General features: G+C 46.9%; 1 protein-coding gene across 1 annotated transcript in view; it reads right to left on the bottom strand.

Annotated features, from left to right (window-relative positions):
* Positions 1–916: 916 nt before the first annotated feature.
* Positions 917–13,351, bottom strand: part of LOC103111877 (glutamate-rich protein 6B) — a gene marked incomplete at its 3' end in the record, with an annotated part of 50,808 nt that continues 38,373 nt past the window's right edge. The window contains exons 10-12 of the mRNA XM_060184421.1: positions 11,599–11,660; positions 973–1,133; positions 917–931 (exon numbers count right to left, since the gene is read on the bottom strand). Of these exons, the coding sequence (XP_060040404.1) occupies positions 917–931; positions 973–1,133; positions 11,599–11,660 (238 nt within the window). The remainder of the gene's footprint in view (positions 932–972; positions 1,134–11,598; positions 11,661–13,351) is intronic.

Raw genomic sequence — 13,351 nt, forward strand, 5'->3', positions numbered from 1 at the left:
TTCTTTTTGCCTCCAGGGTTATTTTGGTGCCCGCACTACGAATCCACTGTTCTGGAGGTTATTTTTCCTCTTTTGTTGTTCTTGTTGTTTATCACTGTTGTTGTTGTTACTGTTGTTGTTGTCGGATAGGACAGAGAGAAATGGAGGGAGGACGGGAACACAGAGGGGGGAGAGAAAGATAGACACCTGCAGACCTTCACCACTTGTGAAGCAACCCCTCTGCAAGTGGGAAGCTGGTGGCTGGAACCGGGATCCTTACACTGGTCCTTGTGCTTTATGCAATATGCACTTAACCTACTGCACTACTGTCCCCCCCTTTTATTATTGCCATTAGAGTTATTGCTGGGACTTAGTACTGGCACTACAAATTCACTGTTTTCACAGCCACTGTTTCTCTCTTTTTTCTTTCTATTTTATTAGACAGGACAGAGAGAAATTGAGAAAGGAGGAGGGAGAAGGAGAGGAAGATAGACACCTATAGACCTGCTTTACTGCTCTTGAAATGTTCCCATCTGCAGGTGGGCAGCAGGGGCTTGAACCCAGGTCCTGGAGCATTGTAACATGTATGCTCAACTGACTGCACCAACACTCAGCTCTGTCCATGCCTTTTTTTTATTTTGTTTCATTTGAACACTAAGCAATGTCCCAATGTCTGGACAGACCATAGTTCATCTATTCACCAATTGACTGTTCTTTGACATAGATTTAAAATTCACTAGTAGAGGGACCCACACATTCTGCCTTTACTCCATGTGGCCCACTGGCCTAACGCAGGCCCTATGGGCAGGAGTGTCCTGGCCAGTCTGCTGGTCATGTAGACTCTTAGGCTCACTTCTATCTACCGCACACATCTCCCTTGTCTGTGTTCAAGGTGCATCTTGGGCCAGCTGTCTCCCTGCTGGCATGTGAGCCTCACCTGAGCTTCCGAGCCCTGAACAAGGGGAAAACACCAGGGCAGCAGCCCACACTCACCTCAGCCAGGCTTTGTTTATGTACAGCCCATTCTTGGTCGATCTCTAATTTCCTCTTACGACGCTGCTGAACAGGAGGGTGTTCAGGATCCTTCTTTGCTGGCGAGTCATCTTCTAATTGGAATGTCATGATATTTTGTGCAATTTTATGGCCGAGTAGATCTTAGACAAAAAGGAGAGAGAATTTTTAGACTGACTTTTCTTGTGGCACCAGAGAGAGCTGGAGGTTTTGGGGGGTATCAGTCATATTTCTCAAAGTCAGGAAGACAGCTGGGTAACAGAGCAAAGCTTCGAGGGGAGAAATGTTGGGAGTGGTGTTTCATTGATTTATTCATTAATCAAGTATATGCTCATAAAGGACTTAGCATATGCTAGACACCATGGCAAAGACCACTCACTTCAGACTGGGGATAGTAATGGGTGACATAGCAGTCATAGGCCAATAAGAAGTGTGGTCTCTCCCGGTCTGTCTCTCTCTGTTTCGGCCTCTACTAAAAGAGGAAAAGAATAAAAGGCTGCTGCCAACTAAATGAGGCAGTCAGCTGACTTGCTGTTCTCTTGCCTTTCTAATAAATTCATTCTTTAGTAAGAAAATGGCAAGTCTTCCCTTTGAGTGGGAGGCTTGTGATCATTTTTGCTCAGCCACATTTATAGTCTATGATAGTTTTAACACTTTCTAAATAGTTTGAATGCAGAATTACTGATTTACAATTTAAAACGTATACTAACCAGTCTTTTTCTTTTTCTTTCTTCTTCTTATTTTATTTTATTTTTTTTTGCCTCGAGGGATATCACTGGGGCTTGGTGCCTACAGTACTAATCCACTGCTCCTTGGAGGCCTTTTTTTCCACTGTTGTTGTTGGATAGGACAGAGAGAAGTTAAGAGAGGAGGGGAAGGCAGAGAGGGGGAGAGAAAGACACCTGCATACCTGCTCCACTGTTTGTGGGGAGCTTGAACTGGGATCCTTGCACTTCTCACTATGTGCACTTAACCCGGTGCACTACCACCGGGCCCCTACCAACCAGTCTTTTATGTATGGCTGGTCAATGTCTAGTTTAGAGAAGTTCTGTTGTTGTCATCACTGGGGCTTCACAGCTCTCAGCCAACACTTTCAGAGAGACAAGGACAGAGAGAGAAGGGGAAAGGCACTGCATCACCCAAGCTTCCTCCAGTGCAGCCCTGACTTCAACCTGGGTGGCAAAGTATGTCCACTATTCAAATGGATTATTTTGCTGGACCTCAACATAACTTTTTAATCTAATATTTTAGATAGTGAGCCAGAGAGAAAGAGAGAGAGAGAGTGAAAAAGACCACAGCACTGAAGCTCCATTTAATGTGTTGAGGACTGGACTTGGACTGGTTCGCATATATGGCAAAGTAGTGCAGTATCCAAAGTGAGCTACTCAGTTGGCCAGAAGTTCTTTTAAAAAATTCTTTTCTTGGGTCAGGGTGGTAATGCACCTGGTTAAGCACATGCGTTATCATGTGCAAAGACCCAGGTTCAAGACCCCTCTGCCCCCCCAGTTTTCACTTGCAGGGGAAAAGCTTCACGAGCAGTGAAGTAGTGCTGTAGTTATCTTTCTCTCTTTGCCTCTCTTCCCTTTACCTCTTGATCTGTCACTATCCAATAATATAAAAATAAATAGGGAGTCTGGTGGTAGCGTAGCAGGTTAAGCGCACGTGGACGTATGGATCCCGGTTCGAGCCCGGCTCCCCACCTGCAGGGGAGTCGCTTCACAGGCGGTGAAGCAGGTCTGCAGGTGTCTTTTTCTCTCCCCCTTTGCCTTCCCCTCCTCTCTCCATTTTTCTCTGTCCTATCCAACAACAACAACATCAATAACAATACTAAGTACAACAATAAAAACAAGGGCAACAAAAGGGAAAATAAATATTAAAAGTTTTTAATAAATAAATATAAATAAAGCTCTTTCCTTGCTGAGCCTCTTTCGTGTGTTCAGTTCAGTGTCCCCAGCAGCCTCAAGTGCAACACACCAGACCTCCCCAGCTCCACGCTGCACAGCCCTGGGGGCGGGAGGGGCTTCCCACGTTCATGCGGGTGGGGCTGAGGCGCCTGGGACACGTGGTGCGGGCACGTGGTCTGGGCACATGGTCTGGGCTGCCAGTCTGGGTGCTGCTCCAGGGGCCGCTCCAGGGGCCGCAGTGTGTGCAGGGCAGCGCGGGAGGGCTCCCTGGCTGTGAAGACCAGCCACGGCCCTGCATCCCCAAGCCCGGGTGGGCTCTACCGCCAGCCTGTGAGGTGAGTCCCGCTGGCCCTGGTCTAGGCCGGGCGGGCAGTGCCCTGGTCGGGTCCTGGGTCCCTGGGCTGGGAAGCTGGCAGGTGTCAACTGGGAGCTGGGGCCTGGGCAGGTGTACCCCAAGCACCCAGCACCCCAGCTCCAATGGGAACACCCAGAAATGAGTGTCTTCAGAAGCGGTGGAGCTGAGCTGCTGTGTCTCTCCCCTCATAGTGTCTCTTTTTTTCTTTGCTACCAGGGTTATTGTTGGGGCTAGATTACTGCATGGCAATTTTACTGTTCCTGGCAGCCATGGTTTTACTTCCTTTTTCTTTCTTTTTAAATATATTTTCTTTCTTTTTTTATATTTGATAGGATAGAGGAATTGAGAAGGCAGGGGGAGACTGTAGGGGAAAGAGACAGACACCTGCAGCCCTGCTTTGCTGCTCATGAAGCTTCCTCCCCTCTTAGCCTCTATATTAAAAAAGAAAAATTTACCAGAAATAATGAAAGCTTTGGTGAATCTGGCAGAAATATGGCAGAAGCAAGAAAAACCAAACAAAATAAAACAAAAACAAACAAACAAAACCCAAAAGAGATGGCCTTAGCAGTGTGCTTGTACTTATTAGTGGTGCAGAGTTGGTGGTAACAGGTGACTCAAGTAGATGAAGCTTGAACATTACTACCAGGGTTTTTTTCTGGGGCTCTGTGCCTGCAAGATGACCCCACCTCCTGCCATTCTCCCCGTCCACTTTCTATTTTCTTTGTTTTTAATAGAGGGTAAGAGACAGAGGAAGAGAACGAACACACACACACACACACACACACACACACACACACACACACCCTCTGCAGCACTACTTGTGAGGCTTCCCCCCTGTAGGTGAAGACTGAGTCCTGAATCTAGGTACTCCACCTGTCACCCCCTCACCCCTTTTTTTACATTTATTTATTTCTGACTATTGGTGGTGCTGGGGATTAAACCTCTGACGACCTCAGAGCCTCAGGCATGAGAATCTCTTTCCATAAACATGCTATCTACCATGCTCTCCCCCTTCTAAAAAATAACTTTTGGGGGTCGGGTGGTGGCTCAGTGGGTTAAGCTCATGTGGGGGAAAGCTCAGGGACCTCCCGGTTCGAGCCCCCGGCCCCCCACCTGCAGGGGAGTTGCTTCACAGACGGTGAAGCAGGTCTTCAGGTGTCTGTCTTTCTCTCCCCCTCTCTGTCTTCCCCTCCTCTCTCTATTTCTCTCTGTCCTATCCAACAACGAACAACATCAACAATGGCGATAATAATAACCACAACGAGGCTATAACAACAAGGGCAACCAAAAAAGGGGGGAAAATGGCCTCCAGGAGCGGTGGATTCATGGTGCAGGCACTGAACCCAGTAATAACCCTGGAGGGAAAAAATAATGATAACTTTTAACCAACTTTTGTGTTGTATGTGTGCTGAAACCTAGAATAACCAGTGTTTTCACAGGGAGGATTTTCACCTGCACGACACCATGTCTCAGGTGAACTCAGTTTAGTTAACTTATTTTTTTTGTCACCAGGGTTATCACTAGAGCTCCACCTTTCCTGGCAGCCATTTTCTCCTTTTTTGATAGAAGGAGGGAGGCAGGTCCACACGGAAGGAGGGAAAGAGGGAGGGAAGGAGAGTGAGAGAAAGAAAGACATTGCTCCACCGCTCTACTGCTCATGAAGCTGCCTACTGAAAATGCTCCCATGTGATGACCAGGGCTTGAATCCAGGTCCTCTAGTACAATAATGTGTACTGTACTCGGTGAGTCACCTTCCACCCCAGTTTTTTCTTTTTCCAACTCCAGTATCACTTTATTGATGAAATATTGATTTACAAGATCGTTATCACCAGGATACATTTTCACATTTCCCCAAGATCAGCGTCAAAATATCTCACCCTCCACCAAACTGTACTGTTCTGCTATAAGGACCTAGATCCCCTAACTCCCTGATTTTTTTTCTTTTACTTAAAAAATTTCTATTTTTATCTTATTTAGTTTATATAGAGGCAAAGAAATTGAGAGGGAATGAAGAGACAGAGGAGAGGGAGAGACACCTGCACCCCTGCTTCACTCTTGTAAAGCTCCCCTTTTGAAGGTGGGGACCGGGTTTTGAACCTGGGTCCTTGTGTACTTTAGTGTGTGTGTTCAATCTAGTGTGGCACTGCCCACCTACCCCTAATTTTTTAAAAATAGAATAAGACACAAGCAGAGATGCCACATTCTGGTCTGCCATTTATGAAGCTTGTCCCTTATGGCACAAACATGTGGTGGCCATGGTTGAACCTGGGTCCCCACACATGTGCTTATCTCTGGTGAGCTATCTCTCAGCTTCCCCAGATCTCTCCTTGATTCACTCAGTAAAAGTCTATTGTGTACTTAACATGCCAGGTCCTATCCTACGTATAGTTCCCGCTGCCCTTTTTAGTCAGGGATAAAGTCAACAAACAGGTGAAAATGTGGGCTGGGAAGACAGCATAGTGGTTCTGCAAATGACTTTCATGCCTGAGGTTCTCAGGCTCCAGGTTCAATCCCCAGCACCACTGTAAGCCAGAGCTGAGCAGTGCCCTCTTATTAAAATAAATGTGGGAAAAAAAAAAGATAAACATGTAACACACTGGCACACTAGTTAGTTGTGCTCTGAGGAAGCATTCTGAAGGTGAGTTGGATGGAAAAAGGTGTGCATGTGTGCCCTGGTTAATAGAGGGGGGCAAGGGAGCCCAGAAAGGTGTTATTCAGACAGGCCTGAACACAGTGTGGGATCAGGGTCCTGGAGCAGAGCCCGCCTGCAGGCGGGGGGTGGGGGGGGCAGGTGTGAAGTCCTCCCAGCACTTGGCCAGCTGCTGGGTGACAAACAGCAGCTGGTGTGTGTGCAGTGGGCAGATCTCTGCCTTGAGGGCAGTGCAGGCCTGTGTGCCTGACAGCTCATGCTGGGAACCCCTGGGGAATGACCAGGGCCAGGCGAGGGAATCTGGAACCTGTAGAAATCTTCACAGGAGGGACCAGGCAGTGGCACTCCTGGTTAAATGCACACAGTACAGTGTAAGGACCTGAGTTCAAGCTCCTGGTCCTCACTTGCAGGGGGAATGCTTCACAAGTGGTGAAGCAGGGCTGCAGGTGTCTCTCTCTGTCTTTTCCTTTCTATCACCCTCTCCCCTCTCAATTTCTCTGACTCTATCCAATAATAAATAAAATTTAAATTTTTTAAAAAGATTAAAGAAAAAAAGGGGGGGTCCAGGAAGTGATGCACCCAGTTAAGCATACATACAGCTAAGTGCAAGGGCCCATGCAAGGATTGGGGTTGAGCCTCTAGCCCCCCCCCACACCTGCATGGGGGAAACTTTGTAAGTGGTGAAGCAGGTCTTCAGGTGTCTCTTTCTCTCTCTGTTTCACCCCACCCTCTAAATGTCTCTCTGTCCTATGCAATAAAATGGGGGGGGGGGAATGGCCTCACCAGAAGAGTGGATTCATAGTGCTGGCACTGAGCCCCAGCTATAACCCTGGAGGCAGAAAAGGAAAAGAAATCTTCACAGACTGAACAGAAAAGACTCCATTAAGGCCTTGGGGCACCTGAGGAACTAGAATGCCAGTAAGAAGCTCAGAAGAGCATTTTTTCCCTCAGGTTTATGAACAGAGGGGCCACTGGGAGGTCTTTGTAGGAAATTGGGAAACTGGCCATTCTTGGCTATGAGCACCTCCTTCTCTAGGTCTATTTACAGAATGGCAACAGTGTGTTCAAAGAGAGAAGCATAAGTCCAGTACTGTTCCAGATTAGAGGTCAGTAGATAGGAAGACAGCATAATAGGGATGCAAAAGGCTTTCATCTCTGGGGCTTTGAGGTCCCAGGTTCAGTTCCTGGCAAGCCAGAGCTGTGCAATATCCTTATGAAAGAAAGAAAGACAAGCGATTAATAGATAACATTTCTGAAATAGAAATGATAAAGGGAGGCAATGAGGTGCTTTTACCTCCTTTTTGGAACATTAAAGTCATAGACATTATGTTTTGTGCTGTGTGCCCTGTTCTGTCTTGAAAATTTTTAAATAAATTAATTTATTATTAATTAATTAATTTTTTGCTCCCAGGGTTATTGCTGGGGCTCGGTGCCTGCACTACAAATCCACTGCTCCTGGAGGCCATGTTTTCCCTTTTGTTGCCCTTGTTGTTTATTGGTGTTGTAGTTACTGTCATTGTTGTTGGATAGGACAGAGAGAAATGGAGAGAGGAGGGGGAGACAGAAAGGGGGAGAGAAAGATAGACACCTGCAGACCTGCTTCACCGCCTGTGAAGCGACTCCCCTATAGGTGGGGAGCCGGGGGCTTGAACCTGGATCCTTACACCGGTCCTTGCACTTCGTGCCACGTGTGCTTAAACCGCTGTGCTACTGCCCGACTTCCAAAATGCTGATTTATATGTAGCATGTTTTATAAGGTTTTGTATGTATCTCTTCCACTTGACATGTATACACAGCTTATCTAACTGCAGATATGAATACCATGAGGGATGCTCATTTGTTATTGTAGTTTCTATCCTTGCAAAATGTGAGTGTTTCCAACTAATAATTAGCACTGTAAAGCCTGTATTACTGTTTGAAACCATACTGGAATACATGGATATAGGATACTTGGATGATATTTCAATTCCCTATGTTTTTTTTTCCCCCAACTGTTTAAAACCTGTCTGTGTCTATTATCTACCCAGTGGGTGCACTGTTTGTGGATTTTCTGACCCTCCTAGAAGTCAGGTGACTTTTTTGGGCAAGAAATTTATTGTTCCAGTCTTGCATGATGATGATGTGGCAAGCACGTTAAACCCTCTTGTTCTTTCTTGTGAAAATAAGGGGTAATACAATCACTTTAAAAAAGCTTGTTTAAGAAATACTGTTTAGTTTGTTGAAGTGCCAAGGGGGTGAAAACCACAGGCAACTACAGACCACAGGGAACAGAAACAGGAACTATGAGTAGTAACACGTGAAGCACAGAATTATAATAGATGTTTGTTGCATTTTTGGCTGAGCCCTCTCTTTGTTGGGTGAGTCTCCCTGGCCCTCAGCTCCAGTGAGGTCCTGAGAGATACACTGAGAAGGTCCATTTCTCCACACATGTTCACCTTCTCTCCACTGAGTATTTCTGGTAGGGGTGGTGGTGCTTAGCCTGGCAGGCACTGGGCATGCTTGTGGCTTAATATCCTCTCAGTAGCTGTGTGGTCTTAGACACATTACTTAGCCTGAGAGTCTGAGTTGCTCTATTCTACTTCCCATGAGGATTAAGTCTAATTTGAATCAGGTGGTGGATGTGAAATAGCTTACAGCACCAAATATGTGTGTATGTGTGTGTGTGTGACCAGGGTTATCACTGGGTTTCAGTGTCAGCCCTATGAATCCACCACTTCTGGTGGCCATTCCCCCCCCTTTCTTTCTATTATACTTGATAGGACAGAGAGAAATTGAGAGGGGAAGAGAGAGAAGGATAAAGATAGGCACCTACAGACCTGCTTCGCCACTTGTGAAGTGTGACCACTGCAGGTGGGGAGAGGGAGCTTAAACCTCATTCCTTCTACACAGTAATATGTGTGCTTAACCGGGTGCACCACTTACCTCCTGCCCCCCTGCACTTATACTTTAAGAGTTAGGTCAGAAGGGGATGAGGCAGGTGGTAATGCAACCAGTAGAGCACACACATTACCGTGTGCAATGAATGACCTGAGTTTAGGTCCCCGGTCCCCTGCAGAGGGGAAAGCTTCATGACCAGTGGGGTAGTGCTGCAGATGTCTCTTTCTCTCCTGTCTCTGTCTCACACTCATTCAAAAAAAAAAAAAGACCCGGGGGCCGGGTGGTGGCGCACTTGGTTAAATGCATGTATTACAATGCACAAGGACCCAGGTTCGAGCCCCTAGTCCCCAAATGCAGAGGGGAAGAGTCACAGGTGGTGAAGCAGTGCTGCAGATGTCTCTCTGTCTCCCCCTTCCTCTCAATTTCTGGCTGTCTCTATCCAATAAATAAAGAGATAATTTTAAAAAAATTAATAAAAGACTCTAGAGTGATGGAGTTGTGCAGGCACTGAGCCCCAGTGACAATCCTGGTGGCACACAAGAGGTCAGAGACATAAATTGGCCCAGGGGTTGGCTTGGCACAGCACAACTGATGAGCAGTTTCTCCCCTGGGTAGTGTTGCTATCTCTTTACATTGGTTGGATCTGGTTCACCTGCCCCACCTGCCTTACCCATGGGGTTAAGTTGCAAGACCTTCAGTGAATGTAGAAACTGCACATGTCACTGGGTCCTATATATAGTGCTGTTTTTACCCTAAAGATAGATACCTGGAATGAAGCGTAAAAGTAAGAGATTAATGACGATAAGAAAAATAAAACAGAACAGTTTTAGAGTAGTGCATGCTAATCAAAGTTGTGTAATTGTAGCCTCTTCCAGAATAGCTTACTGTACAGATTTTTAATTAAACTGGGGTTGGCCATGGTTCAATGAAACTGTGGAAAATGAATGGAAGGCAGGGGCGGGGGGCTACTGTAAGCTGAAAAATATTCCATAGTTTGAGTTGCTGAATTATTTAGCTTGATGCCTCCGGCTTCTTCAGCCTGCTACGATTAGGCTCCAGTCTGGTAACTTCTGCAGTAAGCAGCGGAGCCTCAAATGCTTCGAGTGTCTACCTTTCCCCAGCACTGTTAATCCCGACTTCCTAGAGGGTACCACCTCTAGCTTAGATCCCTTCCTTGTGGTCCCATTAAAGACCACAGCCTTCCCCCTTATCACTTAACCATTTTCTATAGGAATTACCTGCCTTCTCTTTTTCTCTCCTTTTGCCAGCACTATTATTGCTAGGGCTCACTGCCTGAGTGATTCCACTGCTCCTAGCAGTTGTTCTTTTTCTTTTCCTCCAGATCAGGGGTAGGAAATCTTTTTCCTTCCAAGGGCCCTTTGGATATTTATCACATCATTCATGGGCCATATGAAATTATCAACTTAGGGGGCTGGGCGGTAGCGCTGCGGGTTAAGCGCACGTGGTGCAAAGCACAAGGACCGGCGTAAGGACCCTGCATCGAGCCCCCAGGTCCCCACCTGCAGGGGTCACTTCACAAGCGGTGAAGCAGATCTGCAGGTGTCTGTCTTTCTCTTCCCCTCTCTGTCTTCCCCTCCTCTCTCCATTTCTCTCTGTCCTGTCCAACAATAATGATAGCAGTAAGAACAATAATAACAACAGTGACAATGATAAACAACAAGGGCAACAAAAAAGGGAAAAAATAGCCTCCAGGAGCAGTGGATCTGTAGTGCAGGCACCAAGCCCCAGTGATAACACTGAAGGAAAAAAAAAAAAAAATCATCAACTTAAAAATTAGCACTTAATGTTACTGTGAAAAAAGCTTCGGCCTTGCCAGGTTAGATCTAGTGATTGCATGGGATGTTTATATCCATAGGCTAGATGTTCCCCATGCCTGCTCTAGATAGAGAGTGAGAGACAGAGAGATATGAGTGAGTGATGGAGAAACACTGCAGCTGTGCTCCATTGTTCATGAAACCACCCACCTCAGGTACTCTGATATGGTAGCTGGGGCTTGAAGCTGGGCCTCCTTTGTACCTGGTGATGAGTGCAGTCTACCATGTAAGACATCTGCTGGCCCCCTACCTGCTCTCTTTTCTTTTTTTTTATGGTTTCTTTTTTTAAATTTATTTATTCCCATTTGTTACCCTTGTTGCTTTTTTTTATTGTTGTAGTTATTAATTGTTGTCATCGTTGTTGGATAGAACAGAGAAAAATAGAGAGAGGAGGAGAAGACAGAGAGGGGGAGAGAAAGATAAGATACCTGCAGACCTGCTTCACCACCTGTGAAGCGACTCCCCTGCAGGTGGGGAGCTGGGGCTTGAACTGGGATCCTTATGCCAGTCTTTGCGCTTTGCACCACATGCGCTTAACCCACTGTGCTACAGCCCAACTCCCCCTGCTCTCTTTTCTGTCCTTCACTCACCCATCATTGCTGAAGGACCAGCCTGTTGAGATCCCAGATTGTGTCCATACTGGTTTGTACATATGTTTTTAGATAGATATAGGGAGACAAAGAAGTGCATGTACACATACACACACACGCACACACAGAGAGAGAGAGAGAGAGACTACAGCACTGAAACTTCGTGCAATATGGTAGAAGCCGGGTTCAAATCTGGGCCACACTCATGACAAAGCGGCACACTATCCAAATGAGCTATTTTGCTGGTCCCTTGGCTGGTATTTTAACCCCATCAGCTGGGAGCTTGGCAGCCCAGCAGATGCTCTGATGAGGGGAGAGCACTTCTGCCTCCTTTCAGCACAGGGCAGAGAAGAAAGGCAGCACACACACACAGAAGAGTCAGTGGAGGGAACCTTACGTTCACGCTTCTTAAGAATCCACAGGATCACTTCCTTGTATTTTTCAACATTTTTCTTCAGCCTAAAAGGAATGCAGATGGCCTTTTCAATCACATGTTCTGCTTGCTGACTGGTGGAAACATTTTTTTTTTTTTTTGAATAGAGACTAGAGAAATTGAGGGAAATGAGAGAGAGGGAGAGAACAGGAGAGACACCTGCAGCACTGCTTCGCCACTTGTGAAGCTTCCTCCCTGCGGGGACTGGGAGCTTGAACCCAGGACCTTGAGAAAGGTGATATGTGCACTCTGTCTGATGTGCCACTGCCTGGTCCCAGTGCTAGTGTCTTTCTAGAAGTGGGAAGTCAGGGTCCTGCTTCCATTTTCTGACCCCATTTGCCTCCTTGCTCAGGAGGGAGGGGTGAATGTAGTGCATGGGACTTAACCCCATACCTTGCCGAGCAAATTCAGAAAGGGTCAACTTGGGGACCCAGTCTTGGCTGGCCTGCTGCAGTCCTGAGTCTGAGCCATGCTTGTGCAGCTCAGTTACTCCACACCCTGTGTGAATCCAGTGAGGCTTCTGTGTAGAGAGAGCTTGAACACTGCAGCATTGTCTGCCAGCTCAGCAGCACCACATGAAACCCCTTTGCATTTAGTAGAAATGTCAAACACTCTCAAAATGACTCAGAGCTTTTCAAAATGACCAAGCCCTTAGCCTCTCCTCCCACCTCATGTCAGTCTACAGAGAGAGTCACCCTAGCATTTCTGTGGCTTGGACTATGTTATTTCAAGATCAGAGTGGTCTGCAGGGTGGTGGTGTTTCCTGGCCTCAGGCCAGAGCCCCTTTGGAAAGGGGATATGCTAGGAGGGCGAACTTCCTCAGTGAGATCTGGGAAGGAGGACTTGGCCATGACAGACTGTCTTCTCAGCCCTGGCTCTTGGAAGGAAGCCCAGGCACCCGGGGGGCAGACACGCTGTGATGGACTGGGCAGAGTTGTCCTCTCTGCAGAGAATGGGGGTCATGATCACACTGGAGCAGCATTCCAGGAAGTTGAGAGAACAAGCCCCTCCTGGTCTATGTGCTCCAAGTGTTACTCTTTTTATTTGCAGACACTTGGAAAGAATGGAAGCATATGCCTGGCCTGCCATCACATATTCAAGAATAAGACTGGGGGTGGGGGTGGGCAGTGGCGTACCTGGCTAAGCACACATTACCATGCTCAAGGACTTGGGTTCGAGTCCCCGCTCCCCACTTGCAGTGAGGTCTGCAAGTGTCTATCTTTCTCTCCCTATCTGCACTTCTTAACTGTTCTGTCCTGTCAAAAAAAATAAAGTAGAAAGAAAAAAAGAAAGAAAGGAAAAGATGGCTGCCAGGAGCCATGGAATCATAGTATCATAGTGTCAGCACCGAGCTCCAGTGATAACCCTGGAGGCAAAAAAAACAAACAAACCAAAAAAAAAAAGCAAAAAAAAAAACACAAGAACCTCACTTGAATAGTGCTTTGCCATGTGCAATACCCAGGTTTGAACTTGGCCCCCACCACATTGGAGGAAGCTTTGGTGTTGTGGTCTCTTTTACTTTTTTTCTGTCTCTCTACCTTTCTTGTCTTTATCTGGAAAAAAAAAAAATCAACTTGGAGTAGTGAAGCCCCTATGAGGGAGAAGGAGAGGGAGAGGGAAAGGGGGAGGGGGAGGGGGGAGGGAGAGGGAGAGGGAGTAGGGGAGAGGCAGAAAGGGGGGGATAGATCACATCAAGGAGTGGGAGTCTGGTCTGGGA

This window comes from Erinaceus europaeus, unplaced genomic scaffold, assembly GCF_950295315.1.
Source record: "Erinaceus europaeus unplaced genomic scaffold, mEriEur2.1 scaffold_802, whole genome shotgun sequence".
Classification (NCBI taxonomy): Eukaryota; Metazoa; Chordata; class Mammalia; order Eulipotyphla; family Erinaceidae; genus Erinaceus; species Erinaceus europaeus.